At 41.4% G+C, this 26,593-nt stretch overlaps 1 protein-coding gene across 9 annotated transcripts in view; it reads left to right on the top strand.

Moving 5' to 3' along the window:
* The window catches only part of wdfy3 (WD repeat and FYVE domain containing 3), a 130,356-nt gene that overhangs the window by 26,358 nt on the left and 77,405 nt on the right, over positions 1-26,593 (top strand). For 8 of the 9 annotated variants that reach the window (XM_063490048.1, XM_063490049.1, XM_063490052.1 and 5 more), the window contains exons 4-14: positions 2,167-2,276; positions 7,662-7,895; positions 8,335-8,527; positions 9,172-9,358; positions 9,842-10,008; positions 12,607-13,086; positions 13,211-13,321; positions 15,892-16,085; positions 21,552-21,823; positions 22,015-22,212; positions 23,042-23,125. In XM_063490048.1, the coding sequence (XP_063346118.1) occupies positions 2,167-2,276; positions 7,662-7,895; positions 8,335-8,527; positions 9,172-9,358; positions 9,842-10,008; positions 12,607-13,086; positions 13,211-13,321; positions 15,892-16,085; positions 21,552-21,823; positions 22,015-22,212; positions 23,042-23,125 (2,230 nt within the window). The remainder of the gene's footprint in view (positions 1-2,166; positions 2,277-7,661; positions 7,896-8,334; positions 8,528-9,171; positions 9,359-9,841; positions 10,009-12,606; positions 13,087-13,210; positions 13,322-15,891; positions 16,086-21,551; positions 21,824-22,014; positions 22,213-23,041; positions 23,126-26,593) is intronic. The other variant, XM_063490050.1, reaches the window with a different exon arrangement.

Below are 26,593 nucleotides of genomic sequence, written 5' to 3'. Positions count from 1 at the left end.
AGAGCTTATCTTTACATTTTACATGCTATAGTGCCACTTGCGGGAGTATTTCAAGTTTCCATATATCAATACAACTGTTATAGCCCAAATTTTAATAATATGTATGCATTAAGTCCATAGTAACTACATAAATTGCAAAAACTTGTAGTGCAATAAACTACAAAAAAATTGAAAATCGTTTTTGTTTTGTTTTTTACATATATTTCTAGTTAAAAAAAATTTAAGAGGTGTATCCCTCAAAACTGTAAATACAAAAGTTTCCAACCACGAGAAATTTATTTTGAGTGTCTTCATAGTTTTATTTTTGAGATACACAAATTTTTATATACTACAGGAAAAATGAAAATAAATATTATAATGCATCAAAATAAACTATTTCCAACAGTGTAATTTGAGTTCTAAGCATCCCAGAAACGATACAGAAAAGCATAAAGTCAAACATGTCTTTTTAAAAACACCAACATAGGCTTATAAGGCCCTTTCGCGAAAATGACGTCACTTCCGGGTTCGGGCAGGTAATGGCAGACATGCGATAGTTCGCGCTGACGTATATGCCAACGTAGGAAGTCTTATGAACGTCGGCAAAGCGTGTTTCTGGAATATTATGTTTTTGTTGCTGCAAGTTTGGAATATTATGTTTTTGTTGCTGCAAGTGCTTCTTATGCAATTTTTGCAAAGCTATATGTGGAAGGAAACCATGACCTAGTGCAAGCTAATGGCATAAGATGTAAGTACAACTCCTCCGGTTTCACATGCAAAAAAAAATATTGTGCTACCTTACGTGGTTCCAGTTCTACAGGGATTTAAAAATAGTTAGGTAAAACGGAGTGTGCCTGCTCCGACCGGTTGTAAAGGGTTAATTATATATTTTATGTAATAATTTATAAAATTTGGGTTAGTACGATATAAACGATAGAAGACAAATGGCATGATAGACACTTTTCTATCGTCCACACGATATATATCGTCATATCGCCCAGCACTACGCCCATGACTGATTATGATTGGTCACTGATTTTAGTCAATGATTTTAAAAAAATAAAATAATTGATGCTCAATATAACTGTCTACTCCATCCTGGAAACCCGATTTATTCTATGGATGTGCTTAAGAGCTTCGTCTTATTCTACCCTATCACAATAAGATTCTTTTATTAATTGTTCCCCTAAAGATAAATACATATTTCATTGTTTTAGTAAAGAATGTTTAAAGCTGATTTCATGATTAATGGACAAGAAATGTTAGTGTAAACATGTATGTTCCTAATCAGATAAGGCCGTATCCCAGAGTTTTGCACTTTATTTGTTGACTTTTTGGCTCTCAGTAGATCGATTTCCTCAAAGGATCAATGCAATCCTACTTCAATCTGAAAGGTTAGCCTTCACTGCGGGCGAGCCAGCAGCATCTCATCAAAGCGTTGACAGCCGTGGCAGCTTTGACTGTGGTTTTGCTCAAAAAAGACGCACACACACACACACACCAGCTATCTATTTCTTATTTCTCTCGCTTTATCTCGTCCTTCCATCTCTTCCACATCCCTGTCTAATCATGTGACGTGCTGTTATCAAACAGTGAACGATTCTGATTTTGCAACACAACGGTCTAAAAAAAACACTCCTACAGTTGGTCACCAGGCCTCTTTAGAATGAGTCAGTACATGATTCATGCTCTCAACTGACGTTGCAGTACTCATTATCAAAACAACAGATGTGGATTTGCTCTGAACAATGAGTAACTAGACTTTGGCTCAGCTGGTGGGTTGGATTAAGGAAACCTTTTCAAAATCATTTTTATTTCTGCTCACAAAAGCGACTAAAAATGTGTGATTTGCTTTTTTATTATGGTTCGGTTCTAATGGATACTTGTTCCTAAACCTAGTGTGGCTATATTTTTAGGGCAAAGAGTGCTGTGTTAAAATTGGTAAAGACATGAGCTAACTGAAAAGCTAGTGCGTGGGACCGAAATACAATATTGATGTATTATTTTCAAGATCATAGATAACCAAAACCGAGAAGCCCAACCACACATGTTCCTTCTTGTCGCATCCACTGTAATGATTAATTTGTTACATATTTGATCATTATTCAAACAACCCATCTGCCCCACTGTGAGCTGTCACTTTCCATCCAGTTAACCACACGTTTGTGTGTGTGATTGTTTTTCCAGAGGCAGCCAGTCGAGCGATAGTCCAGTTCCTGGAGGTGAATCAGAGTGAGGAGGCGAGTCGCGGCTGGATGCTTCTAACCACCATCAACCTGTTAGCTTCCTCCGGACAGGTTGGTAGAAAAGACACTGTACAATACTGTGTGAAAGTCTTGAACCACCTCTCATTTCTTTAGCCCTTGGAAGCAAAAAATAATCTTTTTTGTAATTTCTCAAAATGTTCTCGAGCAATACTTCTCCAGGCTTTCTGAAGGTGTTTTTAAAGTTTTCCTTTGGACATTGGCTGTTTTTTCAATCATTTTCACTCCAGTCCTTTTGCCTGACCATTTTCAGATCTATGACTCATTCAAGCATTAAAACACCTCCTAACTCACGGGATGAACCAGTGTTGTGTTTGCACATAATCTCAAAATTAGCACAGCACCAATGTTAAATCGGTCTTTAGGCAGTTTCACAAGCATGAAATTGTATTTTTGCACCAACAGTATGATTCACAAAGTGCTATTAGCTGACACTTTGCAGAGCATTCCAAAATACGCCAGTGTGTCCTGGAGGACAAAGGAAGAAGTGTCAGGCCTAAAAATATATTATTTAAGAAATAAGAAAAAAAATCCAGCAAACGGGCCTTCCGTTGACACAACTACTGTTCACTGAAGCCTCATCAGAAATGGTCTCAATGTAAGCTGGCTGTCAAGAAGCCATTCATTAAAGGGAGGAAAGGCTGGTGTATGTCAAATTATGCAAGAACTGGACTGAAAGTCAGCGACAGGTCTGATGAAGTGATGATCTGCAGCAGTTTGGGGTCATGTTGACAAAGAATGGATTAAAAGGAAATGAACATTCAAAGAAAAGCTTTGATCTGAAGCCTGAAGAACTGTTTCTGAAAACTATTTAAAGAAATGAAAAGAACGTTTACCTAAGAGAGTTCAGGCTGTGCTGAAGGTACCGTAAGAACCAGGAGACTTCAGTATAATTAACAATTCTCACCTGACCGAATCTCATTTATTCTCCCCAAACACAACGTTTCTATCTGCAGTCTTCTGATGCTGCTGGTTGTCACATGAAGAAAATTCTTTTCAGATTTTGATAACTTCATGCATTGTGATTTTTCTTTGTAGCATCTAGTCACAGTAATGAGTGCCTTACTCTGTTCTTACCACCTGTTTATAAAGGTTGGACGTTGAGCACTTGTTTTCGTCTTTGTCTGTAGTCTTGTATTGTGGCCAGCAGACTTCTTTTGAACTTTTTGGCCTGCGTTCCTCTGGAGGTCTTGTGGGGAGTGTTGCTGTCAGCTGGTCGGCTGTCTGCTTTTCCTGCTCTGCTGCACATCAGAAATTCACTGTTGTTGTTGCTTTTGGTTGGAACCCCTCTTCCCATCTACAGACACGTGATCCACTCCCCCTTCACTGTGCCCAGTCTTTAGCCGCTCTCAAGCATACACTGTTTAATAGTTAGGCAGGCAGCACCTTAATATGTCGACTTACTGAATATTTCCTTGACTGTAGCAACAACAATCTTGCCAAGCCAGACAGAGCAAAATGGCACTTGGCCAGGCTGTGAGACAGACAGTGTTCTTCTGATGTAACATGTGAGCACTTGGACCGACTCCTGTTCTCAGTTATTTATGTAACTAAATGATGAGTAGGACATAACATGTTGACACAGAGTTCCTTTATTTTTTGTCATTTGTGAATCTCTGGTGGGCACGGATCTTTCCATTGTGCTCCAGAAATGCACTTGGACTGTAGGTTTGGATGATTGGATGAATATATCGGAAAAACTTGATCATCAGTTGACGTTTTTAGGGCAATTTGTTGTGGTTTTCTGTAGCCAGTTTTGTGGTCTGCTTTCTTAAGAATTCCACTTGGCGTATACTTAACTAGTAGAGCACTTATAAAATAGTTGTGTTGAGCAAAAGTAGAGAGTACTACACATGTGATGGAGATTCCCATTACTTCCTAGTTACTGAATGACAGAGGTTTGATATTCGTGCACAACAGCACAGCATCTGTGTGCAGTTCTCAACTCTTGCTCAACACGAGAGAAAGGAAGGAGGCAAGACGGCTTTAGTATTCAGCCGCTGTGTTTCAAAGGTTGGGTATTTCCATCTCCCTGTAGCCCAGCTTTTCTGAAATTTCCATTTACTGTTGCTGATTTACTCCATAGGTGATGCATGTTTATTAGTCTCTGTACAGCTTTTATTTAAATAGAGCCAGTTCACAACGACATAAGCATAAAATCTTTGTTCATAAAGCAAAGAGTTTCTGATTTTGCTCATTAGCCGTGTACTTAGATAAAGGTTTTTTTGGGAAGATTTGCATTGCCCTCTCTCTGTCAGGATCTCAGTAAAATAAGAGCCTGGGTTCAGTCGCTGGCGTTGCTCTGTGCTGTGTGTTTCAGACTGAGATGAGCTGCAGCTCAAGACACCAAAATGCTGGAGAGGACTTCCAGCTGAGTTTTTCTTGTTCCTTCGGCTCAGACACAGTGGCTTGACCCTTGTCTGTGTCCAGAGGCTGATCTGATTGGTCACACGTGTAAACACATTGAGGATGTAAATGTAAACAATCATTTAAATGCTAATTTTCTCCTGTGCTGTTTAGGTTTATTGGTCAGTACCACTGGACATGCACACTGCACAGTCAGCGGTCTCCTTTAAATTAATAAGGGCTGCTTCTTGTGACTGTTTGATATCAGTGAACACAGACTGACAGGAAAAAATAACCCGTGTCGTTCGTGTGTGTGTGAGAGTGAGAGTAGGTTTAATGGATTTCTCCAGGCAACTGGCCTCCCATAAACCTGACGTCACCTCCCTCCCTTTAATGCTCTCCCCTCTCGCTCCCTTTCTCCCCCACCTCCTGCTCTTTCTTCCTCAAAGCATAAAACGGCAATATTTTTGTCGGTAACTCGGTCTGGACTCCCCTTTTGTTTTGTTTTTTTTAAAGGGTGCCCTTCATGCACTCCCACTGCGCTTGTTTCTCTCTCTCTTTTTAAAACAGACAGGAGAGCAATTTATTGGTATTTTTCTTCTCCCTTCCTGTCTCTCTCTGTTTTTCCTCACACTCACACACTGTTAAATGCCTTCGTCTCTCTGGTTTTGTCTCTCATTTGTTCACCGTAACCTTGACCTAACTGCAGTGGGACCAGTATTCTGTGACAGCCTGTAAACACACACACACACACACACACACACACACACACACACACACACACACACACACACACACACTCCTCGGTGTGGCTTGTTGTACCACAGGTGCTGGTCCAGTCTTCCATTGCTGTGACTCACCATCATCTATACACACCTCTGCCTACTTCAGCTGTCTATATCTAACTCCGTTTTTTCTTTTTTCCATCTGAGGGGCTGAAACTGCGTGTGCGCCTGCTGTGCTTTGTTATTCATCGCTGTGCATCCACCTCCTCTCCGTCGTGTAGACGGCGTTGGAGTAAATGGGATGGTCATTTCATCCAGCTGCAGCGTGGGTGTGTGTGTGCGTGCGTGCGCATGGACATATGTGGTCTTTTGTGAGAGCTCGTGTGTAAGAGCAATGTAATTTGTGTGTGTGTGTGTGTGTGTGTGTGTGTGTGTGTGTGGGAGGCAGCGTTTGATTATCTGAATCATTCGCCTCAGTGAACACAAACCCCATCTCTTTCTCCAGCCCTTTATCTTTGTCAACATGGCGCGCACACACACACACACACACACACAGTGTATAAGTGTGGAAAACACTCAGTGAACACACACCTCAGGCCCTTATAGCTGCGCCTGCCCTTTTTCTCTCAGAAACTCAACACTGAATCACAGCACAACAAAACACCCATTTACCAAAGTCACCCTTAAAGCAGCATTTTTATCTTTATTTGTCCTGCTGGTGCTCTGTAGCTCTTTATTTTAGGTTGATATAAAGTGATTCTATATGAATGTGGAAAAAATAAATCATGTTCCTTTTAGACTGAAAAGTCTATGCAACATACAGTTGGATCCATGCGTTATTAGACAATTACTTCATTTTTGTTGTTTTGCCTCTGCAGACACAGTCGAGGTGTGTTTGACGTTCACGCTTTCAGCTTCATTTAAAGTGGAAGCTGATTGCTCACATTTAAGGAACAGGAGATCAGAGTATTTCAAAAATGATTTTAGAAAAATAGCATTTATTTTTTTATTTTTAAGAGATTTAAGCAGAAACATAATCAGGTGAAACAAATGGGGGGAAAAGAAATACACAATTACAAATACAAGCAATGAATAAATAAGTACCTCAGGGTTCTTGTATGTAATGGTTGAATAAGTGAATGAAAACTCTTTAAGCTATTCAATATAGCAGCATGTATATGTGTAAGTAAACACAAGCCAGTTTCCATCATTCTGTTCAGATAGGCTACTGTCATCGATGACACACTTCCTAATTTGAAGTGTGAATCTTAAGAAATAAAGTGCCAATATTGTGCAGCATTAGTGACACAGCAGAAGTCTAGTGTAAGCACAAGTAGGCTAGGTTGTGTTTTCCCTGGACCTTCAAAGTGAAAGTATAAAATAACTGCTTCACACTCTAGGTTAGCTATATCTAAAGCAACTTAACCTCATAACTCTACTTAACTGCTGTGGGTGGAAAAGCAGGGCTATTTCCAATGAATGTTTGCAGCGAGCGGACGCTCTGTTTACATTTGGGTCGCACATCACCGCCTGCTAGTATCCCCTCCTTCGTAGCCTGGTTTGTGATCATGGTGGTTTTTGGTGAACGTGTGTTGTTTCCACCTTTAGCAGAAACAGGTTTCTTGCATATTGAAGTTCTTTGTTGGATGTTGTTGAAGTTGCTCCGTTTTTAAGTTCTAAATCTATTAGAGGCTGACGTGTGGCTCTTACTGTCAGACATGCCCGGGCTTGTCTCGTTGTAGGTTTTGGTATTTCTGTATCAATGATACAGTTGCGCTATTGTGATATGACATTTTTATTTCTCAAAAAAATTTATACCAGTTATATTATGGAGAATATGATTATGACACAGCTCTGATGATTTTAACAATTTATATACTCGTACATTAGAAGATTTATATTTTCTGAATTTGCAAAATAAGAATTAAGCATCCAGAACGTGGCTGAGTAGAAGAAAACAGCAGAACTAGAAATGCATAGAAAAGTAAAGAACAGGTAGTTGAATAGAACCACCACTCCTGTTCATGCTCTCATCCAGTAGTGTTGTATATTGTAAGATTAGCATTTCTCTAGCTAATGCTATCCCTTACTGCGCCTCTGTACAAGTTCTTTGTGATTGGGAAGCAAACACGTTAGACTCCACTAACAAAAGTTAGTGGCCCTTCAGTTTGTGTTATTTTGTGACTTTGGGGTCTTAATGGGTTACTTCAAATACAAACTAATGTGTTAATTCAGCTCAACTTTAATAAAGTGACAAATAAAGGCTGGGACATCACAAGTATAGCCCTGTATTTCTGAACTGTGTTGGGAAATAAAATGTTATCCCCTTTTCTCTGCCCCTCAACAGAAAACTGTGGACTGCATGACGACCATGTCTGTGCCCTCCACGCTCGTCAAATGCCTCTACTTGTTCTTTGACCTGCCCCACATGGCCGAGGCACCTGTAGGCCCCACGTCACAACCGCCACAACCACTACCACCACCACCACCCAGCCAAGAGAAGACGCCAGGGCAAGGGCACACCCAGCCCGAGCTGCCCCTGGCTGACCGTAGGGCGCTCCTCCAGAAAGTCTTTGTCCAGGTAAAAAGACAACAGTGTCAGCTGTTACACTCCAGACTAAGAGCCTTTATTAGTTTGTGTAGCTATCAGCTTGCTTTATGTTTAAAACCTTCACACAAAGAATAACTGAAACATTTAAACATCGTCAAAAAATGTTTGTGTTTGAATTGTGGAGCGAAAAAAGTCTGCGTGGAGAGTCTGTAGCAGATCAGAGGATTATAACATGGTTATTGGCTTATTTTGATATTTTAAATCGATTTGTTCACTGATAAAAAAGACTCGAGGTTCTGCCTCCCATAAAGACTTTAATCCTGAATCTTTTCATCAATCAGCCTGCGTCACAAACACAGTTGTATCTCTGTGACAAAAGACTCGGGCTTGTGTTGTTTTTCAGCAGCTTATTTTGTTGTTTTTACCCATAACTAAAAAAAAATATATAATTTCGTTTCCACTTGTGCAGATCCTGGTGAAGCTCTGCACATTTGTATCTCCAGCGGAGGAGCTGGCCCAAAAGGATGACCTGCAGTTACTGTTTAGCGCCATCACCTCCTGGTGTCCTCCTCACAACCTGCCCTGGAGGAGGAGTGCTGGGGAGGTGCTCACCACCATCTCCCGACATGGCCTCAGCGTCAACGTGGTCAAATACATCCACGGTACGTACAAACGCGCCGTCTGCAAAGGACATCTGTTTCTGGAAGTAACCGTCTTCCAAACCACATCTGGAGGTGCATTTTTGCTCTGAAATATTAGAAAATGTGAACCAGTCCACACACAAAATTCTACAGCTTAGTAACAAAACACAGATTGTGAGAATACTGCTGAACAAAACAGGGAAGCTTGTTTTCTACCATTTTTAAAACACTTAGATAATTTACAGTTCACAGCCTGTAAAGCTCCAGAGGGTTGCCTAATTACAATTTGTTGTGAGATTTGTGCAATGATTTATGTGACACTAAGTAAAACCAATTATTTTTAATGTGATTTATTATATAAGCTTGGTTGTCCCTGTTATTATTGTGTATGTGAAATATGCAGATGGATCATTTTATTTTAAGTTAAAAAAAGAAAAACCCTGAAGCTTTTGTCTTTATAGCATAACAAATGCTGTTAAAGCAGCACAGATCTGTCTGAAGCTGCTCTGTTTCTTTGTCCACCTGATGCATTTTTGTTTCACTTCCTATAAATCTAAGATCAAGGGAAAGCTCTTTATGTCCTTAATAATTCCCATACATTCTGTCACAAAACTCCCTTACAGATTGCATTTTTTTGTCTCTAACACCCCCTCCTTGGTTTACAGAGAAGGAATGCTTGGCCACATGTGTTCAAAACATGCAGCAGTCAGACGATCTCTCCCCTCTGGAGATCGTTGAGATGTTTGCTGGCCTCTCCTGCTTCCTCAAAGACTCCAGCGACGTGTCGCAGACCCTGCTGGACGATTTCCGAATGTGCCAGGGTTACGCCTTCCTCTGCGACCTCATGCTCAGGTACAGCTTAGGTCTTCCTTCCTACAGTTCATCACAGGTTTTTAAAGTCACCTAGAGCGATTGGTGTCCGCTGGTTACTAGACAAAAAATATGAATTACCCAGTGAGTGGAAAAGTGGCAGCTGGAGGTTGCTATTTGAAATAAGTTGCACAGAGGGTGCTGGACCAGAATCGTCCCCGTGACTTCTTTGTTTGCTAGTAGATTACTACAGTTGTCCATAGTTTGCATGGAAGACACCAACAACTTGTCGTCCTACACTCATGAATATGGCAGTCTGCTACCAAACACAGCATTCACAAGGCTTTTGCAGCCTGTTTCACCTAGCAACCCCCAGCAACCACTTGGCAACCATTCAGGGATTTACACCTTTTTCTCTGGTGACAGTAGCTACCAAGAATTCACCAGCCTCTGGATGTGTGTGACTGAGACCTTATTTACTTTATGTTGTGTGAAGATTGATGCAACTTCTTCTTGTGCATCCAGACTGGAACAGGCCAAGGAGGACGAATCAAAAGATGCTTTGAAGGACCTGGTCAACCTGGTCACCTGTCTGTGCACGTATGGGGTGACGGAGTTGAAGCCTGCTGGATTGACAACCGGCGCCCCCTTCCTGTTGCCTGGATTTGTTCTCCCGCAACCTTCTGGGAAAGGTATGTTAGATGCAACTTTGGCTGATCCTTAAATCTGTCATAAGTTTTATAATGAGCAAGACTTCAGAGTAAAACATATAGATGTGCAAATGATGCCCTTGGATTAGAGCCTCCATGATTCAAAGTTTTATTCAAAGTCTTACACTCAGCTAGAGATGATTCATAACGATCTTCCATTGGTGTCCTCTAAGGAAGAAATCAAGGACACATTTAAATAAAGTGTTGAAACAGGGACACTGTTTTAACAAACCAGTGATGTTCAGCTTCTTAAGTCTACACAGTAGCACCAGCCTGATTTTCCCAGAAGCTCTAAAACAAAAAAAGGAATTTCTTGTGAAAAAGTCTACATTTATACCTCCATCCCCATCGCTGAAATGACTGATGGGTGTTTCATCCCAATAAGATTAACCTGTTGACAGACGCCATAATTCCTCTGTCGCCTTTCACGCTGCTGGAGATAAATGACTGAAGCCTCTTTCATGCAAACAGAACAGGCTCATCCTGATTGTAGAAAGATTTAAACTTATTTATTTTTTCATCCACCTGAGGAACACTGTCGTACTTTTCTGACCCACATGTACATGCTTGCCAAACACAGGTTCAGTAGTTAACCTGCTTAGATATACATCAATACAATAAAGTCCAAAATAAAGAATTCAAATAATTCAGACTAAAACTCTGAAGCTGTTGGATTCATTTAAAAACCTTGACATTTCTGTTTTGACCAATGCTGGGTGTAAAGACTAACCCGACACACCGGTATGTTGTATGCTTGCGAGCTGTTTATTGAAGCGCCACACACATGTGGCTGTACGTTTCGGCACACAGTTCACCAACTTTTCCGTCAGTCGTCAGCACACACACTCTCCCCCAGGTCTCTGGCTTCACTATATATAAAGGGAGAAACCTCATTAAGTAAATCACCGCCACCTGCCCCTCCAGCCTCTTGGCACTGCCCCCTTGAGCTCACTGCCCCACTCCTCCCCTGCAGCTGAGCCAGGCACCACACTTCTGCCACACAAGGTTACAAACACAGATTCTGCTAATTAATGCTAGGGCAGAGAATAATTAAATAGTACAGTTTTACTAACTAAAGCCAATCTCCTTGCTTGGTTTGTACCACACAGCCATAATGTGTGGTACAAACCATAAAACCATAATTTTAGTCAGATAATCCACTAAACGTGCTCCAAAGACACCAACAACAGACGGGGTTGGGAGGTGCAGCTCAGTAACAGACACTGATGGGCTACACCTCCCTGTGTTGGGAGGTGTCACCTCATTTTTTAGCCCTTGATGTAACTACTTTAACTTAAAATTGTATTTAGTCCATTCTCTACTTATTCATTTATTTGTCTTTTAAGCAAATGCAAATGACTAAAATAACATTTCCCTCCATTTATATGTCATTCTGACTTTGTGTGGGTTCGTTGTGTAGCTTTTCAGCTTTCAGTGCTTTAGAATCAAACACAGTTTCTTTGGAGCTGTGGTGTTTGTAACTCAGCCTTTCACCTCCACCCATTCACACATGGTAACACACTCACTGTCAGCGTGTTAGGTTTCTAACCGCATACACCCTGCCGCTAACAAAGTTGAAGTCAACTGAGTCACAAGCACATGCAGTTACACTTGTGTTTACCCACCTAGTGACAGTTCCAGCTGAGCACAGAGTCATTACCAGGAGCCATCATGGTATGAGGGTGCGCTTACACGCCTAATTAACCCGCCACATCCACTTAACTGCTGTGTGTGTTTGAGGCTATGTGCTGACACACACTTTCAGTGCTCCTTTTCTTTACTGTCGTCCTGTGAGTGTGAAAGTCATAGCTTATGATTTTTGAGCTAGCTTAAAATAAGCCTAAAATATTTTTGACTGACTGAATGAAGATTATTCCGTATAAAGACTCCAGTATCAACTCAACGAAGCAAACTGGAAACGTGTATATTTAAAAGACAAAAAAGAATGACAACAGGGAAGTAATTTGAAGTATCGTGTATCTGCCCTGTTAACTGTGCAGTGACAGACGGCAGTTTAGAATAACAGAGGTCAGAAAAGGAGACGTTTTTGCAGTTGCTGTAAAAAGTTCAGTGGAGTGATTCAGCAGAAACTGAAGGAAGAGTCTCCTGTTGACTATACGAAAATCCCCTGCTGAATTTGAAAGTTTGCTCACTTACAAAGAAATGAATACTCTGTCTCATTTTAATGGAAGAAGACAGAATATTAACCACAAAATCCAGAAAAAACACATAAATTATTCATTTAATTGCGACTCATTGAGTGAAATAAGTATTTTATATTAAGGTCACGCAGTGGTCTAGCCAGCTAAGGCAGAGAAAGGCTGGCTTTGTTTAAATCGTTTGTAGTAAACCCGTCTGGGACTCTGTTATGTAACAATTTTGGATATTTACACAAAATACAAAACAGAGCAAATTTTTCTATGACTGAGACCGTTGCATCTAATTGTTAATCCATTCCAGAATTGTTACATTTTATTAGTTTTTGTTTACTGCATTTCTTCTGCTTCAGCTGATGTTTTTCTCTGTGGACACTGATTGATATATATATATATATATATTTCGTTGTATTTTAAATTTCAGGCCATACAGTGCGTAATATTCAGGCCTTTGCGGTGCTCCAAAACGCCTTTCTACGGGCCAAAACAAGCCGCCTGGCGTGCATGCTCCTGGACGCCATCGGAAACATCTACGCAGCCGAACCGGCCAACTATTTCATCCTAGAGTCGCAGCACACGCTGTCTCAGTTTGCAGAGCGTGTGGCCAAGCTCCCCGAGGCTCAGACCAAGTACTTTGAGCTGCTGGAATTTGTAGTCTTCAGCCTCAACTATGTGCCGTGTAAGGAACTCTTCAGCGTTAGCGTGCTCCTCAAATCGAGCACTTCGCACGCCTGCAGCATCACCTCCGTACGGACGCTGCTGAAGCTGGCCAGGCACGACCCGGTGTTCAGCGACGTGCTGCGGGAGGTCGGACTGCTGGAGGTGCTGGTCAACCTACTGCACAAGTACGCGGCATTGCTCAAAGAACCGGCCTCACAACAGCAACCACACAATAATGACCAAGGTGAACTGCTTCTTTAGTTTTCTTTTACTTAGAAATTTTTAGAAACTATTTTACTGGATCACAGTTGTAATCCCGTCTAATATCGACCTCTGTCCTCTCTCTCTCTGTTTCCTTCCATGTTTAGCTGACTGCAAAAACAACACTGTGGCTGAGGAGCAGAAGCAGTTGGCCTGGCTGGTGATGGAGACTCTGACTGTGCTCCTGCAGGGCTCCAACACCACCAACACTAACGCAGGTAAACTCATGCACAGAACAGTTTCTTAAAAAGCATAAATGGTAAATGGCCTGTATTTGTATAGCGCTTTACTTAGTCCCTATGGACCCCAAAGCACTTTACACTACATTCAGTCATCCACCCATTCACACACTGGTGATGGCAAGCTACATTGTAGCCACAGCTGCCCTGGGGTGCACTGACAGTGGCGAGGCTGCCGGACCCTGGCGCCACCGGGCCCTCTGACCACCACCAGTAGGCAACGGGTGAAGTGTCTTGCCCAAGGACACAACGACCGAGACTGTCCAAGCCAGGGCTCGAACTGGCAACCTTCCGATTACAATGCGAACGCCCAACTCTTGAGCCACGATCGCCCATCAAAGACTAGATCTTTTGCATTCGACTTGGATTATAGATTCTTTATCCTCATAAATCCTTATTCACAGTTAAGTGCTGCGATAAATACTGCAGTTATTCAGCAGTAAATCAGTGTATTTACGTGACGAGACTGTCGGAGCCGGGACTCAAACCGGCAACCTTCCGATTACAAGACGAACTGCCAACTCTTGAGCCACGATCGCAGCACTTTAAATGAAATCCACACAGAAATGTTTTTAATTATGTGAAGGGAATAATTATAGATTAATATGGACTTTGGAGGCACAACTAGATTTAATGTCCCTCAGTAATTAATTTCTTAAGTACCTGATTCTTATCATGTAGCCAAGCTTAAAGCGTCAGTGCTATCAATCAATAGAAACAACAATAATAAAAAAAAGGTTTTAAAGAAAAGTGACACGACTTTGTGTCTCTATAAGGTCCTGTTGGGTGAAATGTTTGAGAGTCTCAGCTCTGATGCTGCTTTTCACTAAATCAGATCTTTTCAGTGCAAATAATGTCTCCTGAAAAACCACCAAATTACTAAAATGCGGACTGTACCTTTAAAATTAACTAATACACAATCTCCATTCCCCATCCTTACTGACGTGTCCTTGAGCAAGACATTGATTCTGCATCTCCAGGATTATGTGCCTTGAACTCTGACCTCCCTGTTGAAGTGGAAAGGAAAGAGCTTTCCTCTGGAGATGAATAAATGATGTTATTGCATTTATTTTACACGCTCGTCATCTGTGCGTGTTTGTGCGCGTCGGTCAGCTGTAGAAATGCAGTGAATCACAAGCATAAGCAGCAGCGAGAACACTGACAGCTCACAGCGCCGTTTGACCTTGATGATGACGACCGGGTGGTTCGGTGAGGACGACGATGATATGTGTAATATTTGGAGCGCTTCACTCTGACACATTGATTACATTTACATTTTACGCTTGATCCTCCTCAGCTGGCCTGGAGAGACTTGAACAAGATTAGAAAGAAATGATAATAATGAGACTGGTCAAGGTTTTTATATTTGCAGATAAACTTAAATAAATATCAAGAATGTTACAAAAACATATTTTTCAGTAATGCATTTATCAAATAGGTTTTTAAGAAGACGTTTGAACATGTCAAAACGTTCCTTATAAATGTTTAAAAGAAGCATTCACTACAAGTAAGGATCTAAGGTTATTTGTGCATAACTTTATAATTTTCATTTTACAAATGAAAGGTATTAAAATGGGAAATTGGAAAAGACGAGTATTCTGGTGCTTCTGGGGCCCAGTTGGTCCCTCGGAGCAACAGCCAAATCTTCAAGGCTTGCAGTGAATGAAAGTATTTAAAGGTGCACTCTCTAGTTTTTTCAAAGGTAATTTAATAGAAAAAAAAGGATACTGTACATAGAATAGTGTGTGATTAAACTAAGAATTAATTCATTAAAAATACATGGGAGCTGGTTTGTGGATTGTGGAAGCCACCATGTTACCCACACCATATTTGAATCCTGTGGCCGGAAGGAAATCTCCTGTTTCACTAATTGTGTTTTACATGTGGTTAAAGTTTGGCCATACACGTAGTACATCAAAGGCAGAGAAGAGAAGTCGTAGGTGTTCGAATGCCATTTAAATTTGTGTCTGCACCTCTAGACTAAAGATATAAAGCATCATACCCATGTTTTATCATCAGAGAAGGAGTCCTCTTCACCAAATGAACAAAAATGTGTTGAAAGCGCCACTAGCGTAGTCTCAAATCTGTCAGCAGATTAGACTTGCCACCCTCATGTCTCCAGACAGCTGATAAGAGCCAGCTAAACAACAAGTTATGAGCTAGCATCATGGCAGCTAAAAATCACACTTCTCTCGGATTGACAGTTGAACTATATTTTCACATCATATAAGACTTTATTAACTAAGCTTACAAGTCCAGCAGAGTAACATCCACGTCACAGATGGTTGAACTCTGGCTAACAATGGCTAACAGCGACTAACAGTAGCTAACAGCGGCAAAGAACAGCACAACAGTTCAGCGCGTCCTCAGCGTGTACATTAATTGCGACTCAACTTTAGAGCCGATTGTAGTAAAACTTGGATGTAGTCTTTAATTATGTGGCAACCACAGGTTTTTAGTACTCTGAAATCTACCCATCAGCAACAAAGTGGATTATTCATTAATTGACCTGATATCATTATGTTTTGTGTTTTCTTCTTTTCTTGCAGCTCTGTTCAGAGAGTTCGGTGGCGCGCGTTGTGTTCACAACATCGTGAAGTACCGCCAGTGTCGCGAACACGCATTGCTCATCATTCAGCAGCTTGTCCTGTCGCCCAGCGGTGACGACGACATGGGAACGTTGCTGGGCCTCATGCACTCTGCACCGCCCAGTGAGCTGCAGCTGAAGACAGACATACTGAGGGTAACGGCACACGCCACTTATTCGTCTTCTTTTTGTTTTAATCGATATTGTTGAGGCGCTTTCTGCTGGGATTCACCACTTATATTCCTTTAATTTGTGCAGTTTATGTGTCTTTTTACATTTACTTCTGCTGAATTTGTTTTAGTAGACACAAAAAAAACCCGTCTGTGAATTTGAGTGAGATGGCTGAGGAAAGGAAAGTCTGTAATTTTAAAAATCAATATTCATTTGAAGCCCTGCATACAGTAATTGCTTCAAACAAGGTGCACTGAGAGCTAGGTGCACATAAAAGCATACACTACACTCACATTCACTCACACACAGACAGGATGTGAGCGAGGCTCATCTGCTGAAGCGTAATTGCATTTTCAAATTCCACTCCTTCAAACGAGGTTATTCTCATGCCGAGGCTTTGCTTGGATTAACCCGTCAGCATTTTACTCCAATTCCGCTAATCAGGGATTTTAATTATCGCCCTAAAAAGGATTCCAAAGAACTCGTATCAAATCTGGTTTGACTTTAATAATTTTTCTTCCCTCTTCTTCAGAGTTTAAGTATCACTTACACTAATGCACTGCAGACCCTCTAAGAGATACCAGAGTAAAATCCAGCCTTGTGAAGGTGTCCACTTATATATCTCGAGAGAGAACAGCCTGTCCCTAAAGCCTCCCCATGGCTGGTAAACTTAACACCCCAAAACCCAAGTTTTATGTGCATATAGATGTACCCTGGTGGCAATTTCCCAGGAAGAGGATGTCTTTAACATCCTGTGACTGGTTTTAAAAGCATTGTGCTGAGTCTGTAAGTCTTCTAAAGTAGCAGGAAACAGCTGGATCAGTGGTGCAACGTGTAACAGTTTTTACTTCTCCTTTATTCACTGTCCCTCTAATTGGACATGTTTATAGGTTCCAGCTATACTCATTACTTTTCTAGCTATAATCTTAAGAAATGGGTGATGTGAAATGTGAAAATTCAGTGCAGTGATTTCTCAGTACTGGGATGCAATTCTCTGTGAGATTTCACTGGTGGCGTGTTCCTTAGCAACAAAACATGGGATGTTCTTAGTTTTTCTTATTGCATTTAGGTGAAAAGCTAAGAACATCCCATGATTCAGTGTCTTGTAGAAGCCTTTCCCCATTACAGCATTGCTTTAGTTCATTTCACGTGTGCAGACAAAGTTTTTGCACAGCTGTCTTAACGTCCCACCAGTGTTTCAAAAGAAAAGACTGCATTGAGTCTTTTCTTTTTCAGCCATTCTGTTGTAGATTTGCTGCAGAGTTTGGGATCTGTCTTCAGTTGCATGGGCCAGTTTTAATAGAGCTTAAGCTGTCAGACAGGTGGCCTCACGTTTGACTGTAGGATACTTTGGTACTGGTGACTTCAAGGTGCCCAGGTCCTGTGGCTGCAAAGTCACAAGTCATCGCCCCTCCACCATTGTGCTAACGTACTGCACCGTAGTATGACGTGTTTGTGTTAATATGCATTATGCCCAAACATCCACGTAGTTCCAGAAGTCCTGTGGTTGGTTCAGAAACAAACCTAAGCTGTGCCGCTGTGTTTCCATGTTTGTTTTCGAGAGAAGAGGATCCATCCAAGCAACCCTTCCAAGCAAGCTGTACTTTTTCTAATTTTGCTGTCATGATCTTGAACATTTAACATGGTAAATGAGCAGGTAAACTGTCAAACAGGAACCTGCCAAATCTTCTGCGTTTTACCCCTCAGCCGTGAAAGGCTGATTAGATATTGTCATCACCTTGCTGGGCGAGTGGGCGGCATGACACTCAAATTTGTGATCGCGATAACTCAAGACCAAGGTGATGTAAAAGAAATCCAATTGATATCATGGGTGTATCTAATAAAAATCTGAGACATATGTCGGTGACCTGGACCTCAAGGTCAGAGGTTAGGGGTCCGAGGTGACTTCGCTCTTGAGCCTTTTACAGCTGAGGGGTACAAATTAGTTTAAATTGTATCTTTAGGCGCTTTACTAGCAGTCTCTCACAAACACGCATGATTTGTTCCCATTTCTTCAGCTGAATCGATGCAAAATGCCAAAGATCAGAGTCTGAAAGGCATAAAATTGTATTTTTACACCACCAAGGTGGTTTTTAAAGAGCTATTAAAGTATGCTTTTCCATTACAGGGAAAGCATACCTGGACAGAAAAGTACACAATGGAACCATGTCAGACCTCAATATTGTTGAAGTTGCCAGCGTCCAAAAAAGTTTTGGTGTTCTTAAACAAGCCTGGAGAATTATTCCTGAAGACTACTTAAAGAAATTACAAGAAGGCTCGCCTAAGAGAATTCAGGCTGTATTGAAGAATAAAGGTGGTTATAATAAATATTGACACTCAAGCTTGTTAAAATCATACGAACTCTGTTTCTGGCTGTATTTCAGTGTATGCAGGCACATGTTTCATTAATTGACTTCACTATTTTTCACCTATTTCCTAACAGGATAGAGAGAAATGAGCGACTGCTTGAGACTTTTGCACAGTGCTGTGTATATGTGCTACATATATATATATATAACCTATACATGTGCTACAGTCATCATAGTGTGATGCTCTGCTGCCTGATGAGTGAATGGTACAGAGGGTGGTTTGTTCAGTGAACTCATTTTGACCACAGCTTGAAAAGTAAATACATATACACATACTCTCACCAGCCACTTCAATAGTTACACTGCAAAAACAAAAACTCTACTGCATTACTCATTACTCAAACTGCACTGTTGGTCACTGTAATGATTCTGAAGTGACAGAACAAGAAAGTGCATCTGTTTAATACAACCTCTCTGCACAACCTGATGATCCAGTCCTACTGGAAACAGAGGAACCTTTTCCACCAGCTGACAGAGGCAAAGATCCAGGCCATGGGTGTCAAACTTAAATGAGCTGTGGGCCACTGCTGGCACTGTCATCTCATTGGAGGGCCACTTAGTGTTCAAGTAGTACAAAACTAACAAGAAAACACCCACGAATATTTCTGAAAATGTAGCGGTTTTTTTGTTTTTTTTAACTTCAAATATTGTTTAACAAGACAAATCTGCAAATGTGAACGCAATTATTTTTCTCACTCTTAACTAACTGAAGCCGTTCATTGAACTACCAGATAAACAAACTGGTGCTCTCTTTCTGGCCAGAAACGTGGCAGCACTTCTGCTATAATTTTGTTCATATTTAACAAAATAAAAATGCAGACATAAGTGTACACATTAGTTTTTGACTCTCTCAGTGAACTAACACAGCCAATCCCTCGACATGTTTATGCTCTCTGCTCATGTTGCCTTCATATTAAATCATTTTTTGCTTCTTAAAGAACTTCTTTGAACATTGCACTCAACAACAAACACATCCTTCCTAACAAAAAAAGTAACTTCAAGGCCCAAATTGCATTATATTTCTTCGCGTCAGTATACGGCCGCAAGTAGGGGTGGCGTGGGCCGCAAGTGGCCACCGAGCCGCGAGTTTGAGACCCCTGTCCTAGGCGGTCTGAGACAACTCTTTGTGCCTTCCATAAGAAGACAAGACTGTGGAGTTGATCTACCCCTTTGAGTTTCAGGGTTTGTTTCAGCATTTGGTCAGCATTTCCTGATCCACCTGTGCTCGCGGTGCCAAATAAGCCTGTCCCACCAGCTGGACAGAAGCAAAGCATCCTGTACAACTAGAGAATATTCACAACTAAATCAAAACCCTGAAATTGAAGGGGTCGACCAAGGACTCGACCCTCCTCCTGTTTTTCACCCCATTTCTTTCTTTTTTGTCCTCTGTTCACTTCTCCCTCTCTACCACCGTCCCCCATTCCACTCGATGTCCTTCCCTCGCTTCCTGCTGATTTGCCTTTCCATCATGTTCCCTTCCTGACTATTTTCCTCCCTCCTTGCCTCCTCTCTTTCTCTTCCTTTCTTCATTCCTATCGCCCTCCTTGGTATCTCGCTCTCTTATTCCCTGTTTTGCTCCCTCCCGCCTCCATCCTCAGTCCTCCCAATCACTCCCTCCCTATCTTCTTCCCTCCATCCCTTTCATCATCTGTCTGAATCTTCTCTCCAATCTTCCTCCCTTTACTTCTCCCTCCCCACCACTTATTCCTCCCAGCTTCCTCCCTCTCTTTCTCCCAATCTGCCTTCCTATCTTCCTCCCTCCCTCATCTTCTTTACTCCCCCCCCAGTCTTCCTTCACTCCCTTTCATCTTTCCTCATCCCTGCATTCCACTCTCTGTCTTCTCCTCTATTTTCCTCCCTACATTTCTCTGCCTTCATGCTCTTCTCCCCCACTTAATATCCCCCTCTGAGACGATAGTCTGAGACGGTCTGTGATTTTTATTGGGATTGATTATTTAATCATTATCTTAAATAATCAATCCCAGGTGTTATGGGAATACCAAAACATTAAAACATTAAATTTTAAAATAAATAAATATAAAAAAGTTTGTTTAATAAATGAGTTCAGGGTACTGAGAGTGTCAGAGAATGAGAGTTATTTGTGCAATTCAGAAATAAATTGATGATTCCAGTACAGCAAAATCAGGAAAAATAAATAGTTTTCATAAACAAATCATTTTCATCAACAATGGAATAGTTTTAAGATTGAATTTGGTTAATGCTGTCCATCTTCTGCTCTCCACATTGATGTTTGGGGTTAATATTCTGGTGTTTAAAGAGTTATTTTTCCTCACTTTATTTTTATAAATTTGTAATGGTAATGTACTGATTGTTTTCAGATATCCACGACTGTCAAGTTAGCCTGAGTAATATTAGTAACAGTACTTCTTTAGTTTGTTATATTCTTGACTGAAAGACTGCACATGTACTTATTGCAGTATGCAGAGAAGCATGCATCATTTAGTTGTACATCCCATGCTTCCATCATTTTTACTTCAGAGGTGATGATATTAAAAAGCCCCCGGTGGTGCTGTTTAGTTTTTATTGACACCGCACTTCACCGGTGTCATTCAAAAGCTTCACCTGCTGTCGGTCGCAGACATTTTTCTCCCTGTTTGCCAATTAAAATCTTTGCCTGTCATAGTCGCTCTGTGTTCTCAGGCATTTTTTTTACCTCCCCAGATACATATCTAGGTTACAGTTTGATGTTTCAGTTTGGTTGCTTGCAAATGCAAACCATAAAAACCGAGTCGGTGCAGCGGGGCGAAGAAACCCAGAGGGGCTCATAAATATGTCCCTGGAAAAAAACAATGAGAGGAAAAATGAGTTGATGAATAGAAATGTGATTGAATGGGTTGACAAAAAATAAATGACGTGAAAAATCAAGACAGGAGAAAATAACTGAGCAAGTTATAAAGTAAATAAGTGGGAGTTTCAGATCTGTCAGGGAAGGAGAAACATGACGTGTGACATCGTCAGAAGACATTATGCATCAAGCTACGTTAGCTAAAGCAAAAACAGTAGCGTTTGTAGACGTGTCAGTCTGTAAATATTCCAATGAAATAATCCTTCCTCTCTTCAGGCTTTGTTATCCGTGCTACGAGAGAGTCACCGCACTCGGACGGTGTTCCGCAAGGTGGGCGGCTTCGTCTACGTCACCTCGCTTCTGGTGGCCATGGAGCGCTCGCTGTGTCAGCCGCTGCGACACGGCTGGGAGCGCGTGAACCAGAACCAGGTTTTTGAGCTCCTGCACACAGTCTTCTGCACGCTCACCGCCGCAATGCGCTACGAGCCAGCCAACTCGCACTTCTTCCGTACGGAGATCCAGTACGAGAAGCTGGCCGACGCGGTCAGGTAAGGACCACCTGTTATCTCTGTGGACACCAACCAGTCTAGTAGACCACAGTTTGTCAGAAAAACATCCAGATAGTTGAAGTTGAGTGAAATTAAGACTTTTGGAAGTGTTATGATTGTTTGTATGAGTATGGTTGTCTTCTTCAAGACCCAATTCTGCCTTCTCCTAACGACTGCTTGCCGTCCTCCAGGCTGCTGGGCTGTTTCTCAGACACTAAGAAGCTGGGCCCCACAAGTGTGTTCCCCTCCAACGCTCAGCCTTTCCAGAGGCTCCTGGAGGACGAGGCCGTCCCTGGAGGCTGTGCAGGAGACAGCGTCTGCCCTACGCTCAAGCACTGCAGCAAGCTCTTCATCTATCTGTACAAGATGGCCACAGATTCTTTTGACAGGTCAGCAAAGCAAAGACCCGAACAGTACAGCTTTGTTAGGAACATTTATTCAAGATTAACATTAAATATAGCTCTAAATGCAAAATCTATATGTTATAATTTCACCCTCCTCTGTTCACACAATAACCAGCAGATATAATATCCAGGGGTTTTGTGTGAGCCTGTCAGCAGTGTGCATATTGCACCATTGTGAAACCCCTATGGCTAAAAGTGTGGCTGCTCGCTCACACACGTGAAGGATAGCATAGAAGCTGCACAGCCTGGTAGTGCTGTCATGTTGCCAGAATTTGTGACATTTCAGCTGTCAAATATTCCAAACTTCAGTGCGCCTACGAGTCCTCTGCAGACAAAAGAAAAACTCTCAAGACAATTACTTTGTTGTTTGCTCTTTGTGACAGATTGTAATTGCTTAATTTGAGCTCAAATTGAGTTGAAGATATGTTCATTTTCTTTACCAGCACATTTATTATGTTTTTGGATAATTACAGTCCATCTGCCTTCTGCATGTGTGCACCACAAAGGTTTTAAACAAACTTTAAACTTTGTGATTTCTTATCCATATTTAATAATGCAGTTAAAGAAATCTCCTCACGCTACATGCCAGGATCGTGTGTAGGTGGCGTTGTGCATGTGCCCCAGCCGGAGCTCTGAGCCTGTTTTCTCTGTCACTTTTCCACTAACAACCTCTTCCCCTTCTTTTCTCTCTTTCTGTTTCTCTTCCTTTAACCTCTGGCGCTGTCTGGCTGTTCATCCTCGGTCTGGCCCATCTGCACGGCCGTGTGTGTGTGCATGCCTGTGTCTGAATGTGTGTGCGCGTGGCGCGATGCAGTCGTGCGGAGCAGGTGCCTCCCTGCCTGACTCATGAGACCTCACTGCCCTCCCCGTGGGGCACGCCAGCACTCGCCAGGAAGAGGTAGCTACAGCGCTCTGTCACTTTCCTCACCCTCATCCCTCCTTCTCTGTCATGCTTACCTTCAGTAGATACTAAAAGAGACCTGCTGTGTGCCAAAATAACCACTGATCCTTTAACTGTCACATAGAGCTGTTTTTACCTGTTTTACAGGAATTAAACTTGTTTCCTCATTTTTAAAACAGACACATATGAACATTAAAGAGGACCTAATGCTTTTTCTGCTCATAGTAATCGTGGCCAAAGTGCTGGTAATCCATGTGAGACACTCAGGCTTCAGGGTGCTCTGAACACACAGTGTCAGACAGTTTTTTGTTATTAAGATGCCAAATTATAGTTATTTACAGGTAATTTCCCTTTTTTCAGAGGAAAGCGTTAAACAAGTTTTTGACAGATTCCTAAAATACTTGTTTTCTTCTGTTTATGACAGCTGGTCTAATAAATTTGTTGAGCTCAGTAAATAAGGATAATTTTAACCGTGACTCATTAGAGGTTTACTCTGGTAGACGAGAAGAACAGCATATTATAACGCCTTTAAAATGAAGCACTATTCATGAGTAGTTTTAAAACTGCGGTAAAGACACAACTATATTACCTGTGGTGTCCAGAGGCTTAGAGATCATCCACAACATCATACTCAAACTGTTATATCAGATTCAAACTTTATGATTTTATTGCCAAAAGAATGTAGCAGATATTTCAGCATCTACAGAAAATGACAAGTCAGTGAGTCACAGTCATCTGTTTAGCAGTAAGTGATGTCGTCCAAGAAAAATGTATTTCTTGGTAAATGCAGTTTTCTCTGTGTGTCTTGACTCTTGGTTCACATGTAAATGCTGATTTGAAAGCCTGAAAATGAAGCACGGACAAAAGAAGATCCTGATTAAATGTTACTGGCTACATTTTTTTGAAACCGGGTGTTGGCCTTGACCTTTTTTAAAACAATTAATACTGGATGTAATTTAAAGTAGTAGAATGACTAAAACAGTAGTTCAAGCTCTTAGCTGCATACACAAACTGCTTTAAATGAATTCATATTTTGTTGCGACCCCCGCTGAGACGTTTCTCCACACTGTCAGACAGATTCAGTCTAAATTACTGTGCGTTTTTCTTCTCATCACATTCCTCCTGTGCTCCTCTGTCCTCTCTTCTATCTGCTGAAATTGCCCCTCTCTCTCTAAAAACCCAATCTCTGCTCCTATTTGAATTTCATTTACAAAGGGAAAACTGGTCGGGACATTTTAAATGTGCTCTGCTGTCACGAAACGTAATGGCTGTCAAGGTGAGGTCGAGGGTCTCTTCCCTGCAGACTTCTCCCCCTCCACCTGTCTGGATCGGCTCCAACACTGCATATTCATGAGGAGGACTAATTTGACAATTAGAGATGATAGGGTACTCGTCCTTGCTTATGCACTTCATTATAAGATCTTCTTTGTGGATTTAATAGCGTCGCAGTTGCTTCCTGTGTTTTTACTTCAGTTTCAACAAGTGTGTTTATGATTGGAAGCCTTAGTTTACTCAGGTTTATTTGGCAGCCTGAATAATATGAAGGAAGTTGCTAAATACTTAATTTTTTTTCATTGTTCCATAAAAATAAAAGCTTGTCTGGTGTAATTTTGCTGCTCAGCTTAAACAACGAGCTTTGCCTTGAAGAACATGACGGTGATTGTGATGTGCAAATTGCAGCAATCAGCGCTGTGATCATCATGTTTATGACAGTGACTTGAAAAAGCTGTTCTTGTTTTTTTTTTTTTTTTTTTTTTTAATGTTCTTTAGTCTGAAAAAGGAACTCTTTCAGTTGCACGCTAGGATATTTCATGTTTTTAGACTGTGTCCACGCTGAGTCAGCTAAATCTGAAACGGCAGTGTGAAAATAAAGCAGGATTTTACACTTTAAGCTTTAAGTCTCCATTTACACAAAACACCTGACAGGAAACACAGGGGGTGCCTGGGCCACAGTAATCAGGCATTGTGAGAATAAATCAGATTCATAATGTTTGCACCGATTCAATTTTTCTGTTCATTTGTTTAAATATAGCACCAATTCACCTCACCAGTAACATCGAGGTGCTTTATTCTCCAAGTTTAAGACCTTACCTTATTAGTTAAAAGCTCCAATAATCCCTTATATCATCTGCTGAAGGGAAAGAGAAAAGAGAAAGGAAAAAATAGTGAGAAAAGGACGAGGAGTACTGTGGGAGAGTAGACGAGGTTAATGCTACATAAAGGCCTCGTCTCCAGCTGGTGGATGGCCGCCCCTCCCTGATCCTGCTTCTGCTGGAGGTTTCTTCTTGTAAAACAAGAGTTTTTCCTTCCCACTGTTGCCAAGTGCCGCTCACAGGGGGTCGTTTCTGTATTACTCTACGGTCTTTAACTTACAAGATGAGGGGTCTTAAGTGAACTGTTGTTGTGATCATATAAATGAAATGGAATAAAATTAAACTTGATTTAAAATGAAAAGTGGGTGATTCCTAAGCCTAATCTTAAAGTAGAGAGGGTGCCTGTCTGGGTGGTTACGGAGGACAGGGGGTGATAACTGAAAGCTCTGCCTTATGTTCCACTTTTAGAAACCACAAATAATTGTGCAGAGTGAGAATGAAGTGCTCTGTTGGGATAATATTATATTAAGAGGTCTTTAAGGCATGACCTGCACTCATAAAGGTTTATAATCCCTGAAAACCTGACCGGCTTAGTCTTGGTTTCCTCCTCTGTAGCTTGTGTGAGCTCTGACCACCTTGAACACAGCTGGCGTTTACTAAAGCATGTTCCTTCCAATAAACTGCATTTATCACTGAATCAGGCGAACTCTGTTTTTAATGATTTTCTAATGTATGGTTGAGAGCTTCACAGATTAAAGAAAAAGAAATCAGAACAAATAATGAAATAAATGATCAGCAACTCAAAGCCGAGGTAGAAACTACTAAGAGGCAAACATAAGGAGATTTCCTGTTTTATCTGGCAGCAGATAATCAATTAAACGAGCGATTCGATTCTGAAGAATCCAAAAACAGTTTAAAGCATCCACCAGCTGCTGTGAACATCAACAATCTGGTTCATTTTCTTGCCCCGCAGCCAAGCCTCCCAGCGTTTTATGCTGACTCTAACCTTTCCAGCTCTGCATTTCTCCTGAGGAGGGATTTGCCGCTCTGTAATTTGCATCGCAGTAACACGCCTATTTTGCCTAATTGCCCGAGTGCAGGCCCCTGCAGATCGCCTACTCTCTGCTGCCTGCACAGTGGGGGGGTGGAGGGTAGGGGGCTTGTTGCTTTGGATGAAACTGTAGCCATCTGACACCTTGTTCTCTGAAGTGTGCAAACAACTTGACTCGTATTAACTAAAGTTACAGTCGGTGTTAAATACAATGCTTACATTGATCAGTGTTGGGAGGAGAGCAATGTTTCCCCCTAAGCTCTGGAAGATGCTGCGACTTTGATTATGAATACGATTTTGTGTTTTTGTGAGCTACTTACA

The sequence above is a fragment of the Pelmatolapia mariae genome, linkage group LG12 (assembly GCF_036321145.2).
Source record: "Pelmatolapia mariae isolate MD_Pm_ZW linkage group LG12, Pm_UMD_F_2, whole genome shotgun sequence".
Taxonomy (NCBI): domain Eukaryota; kingdom Metazoa; phylum Chordata; class Actinopteri; order Cichliformes; family Cichlidae; genus Pelmatolapia; species Pelmatolapia mariae.
This window is presented reverse-complemented; position numbering and strand designations above follow the sequence as displayed.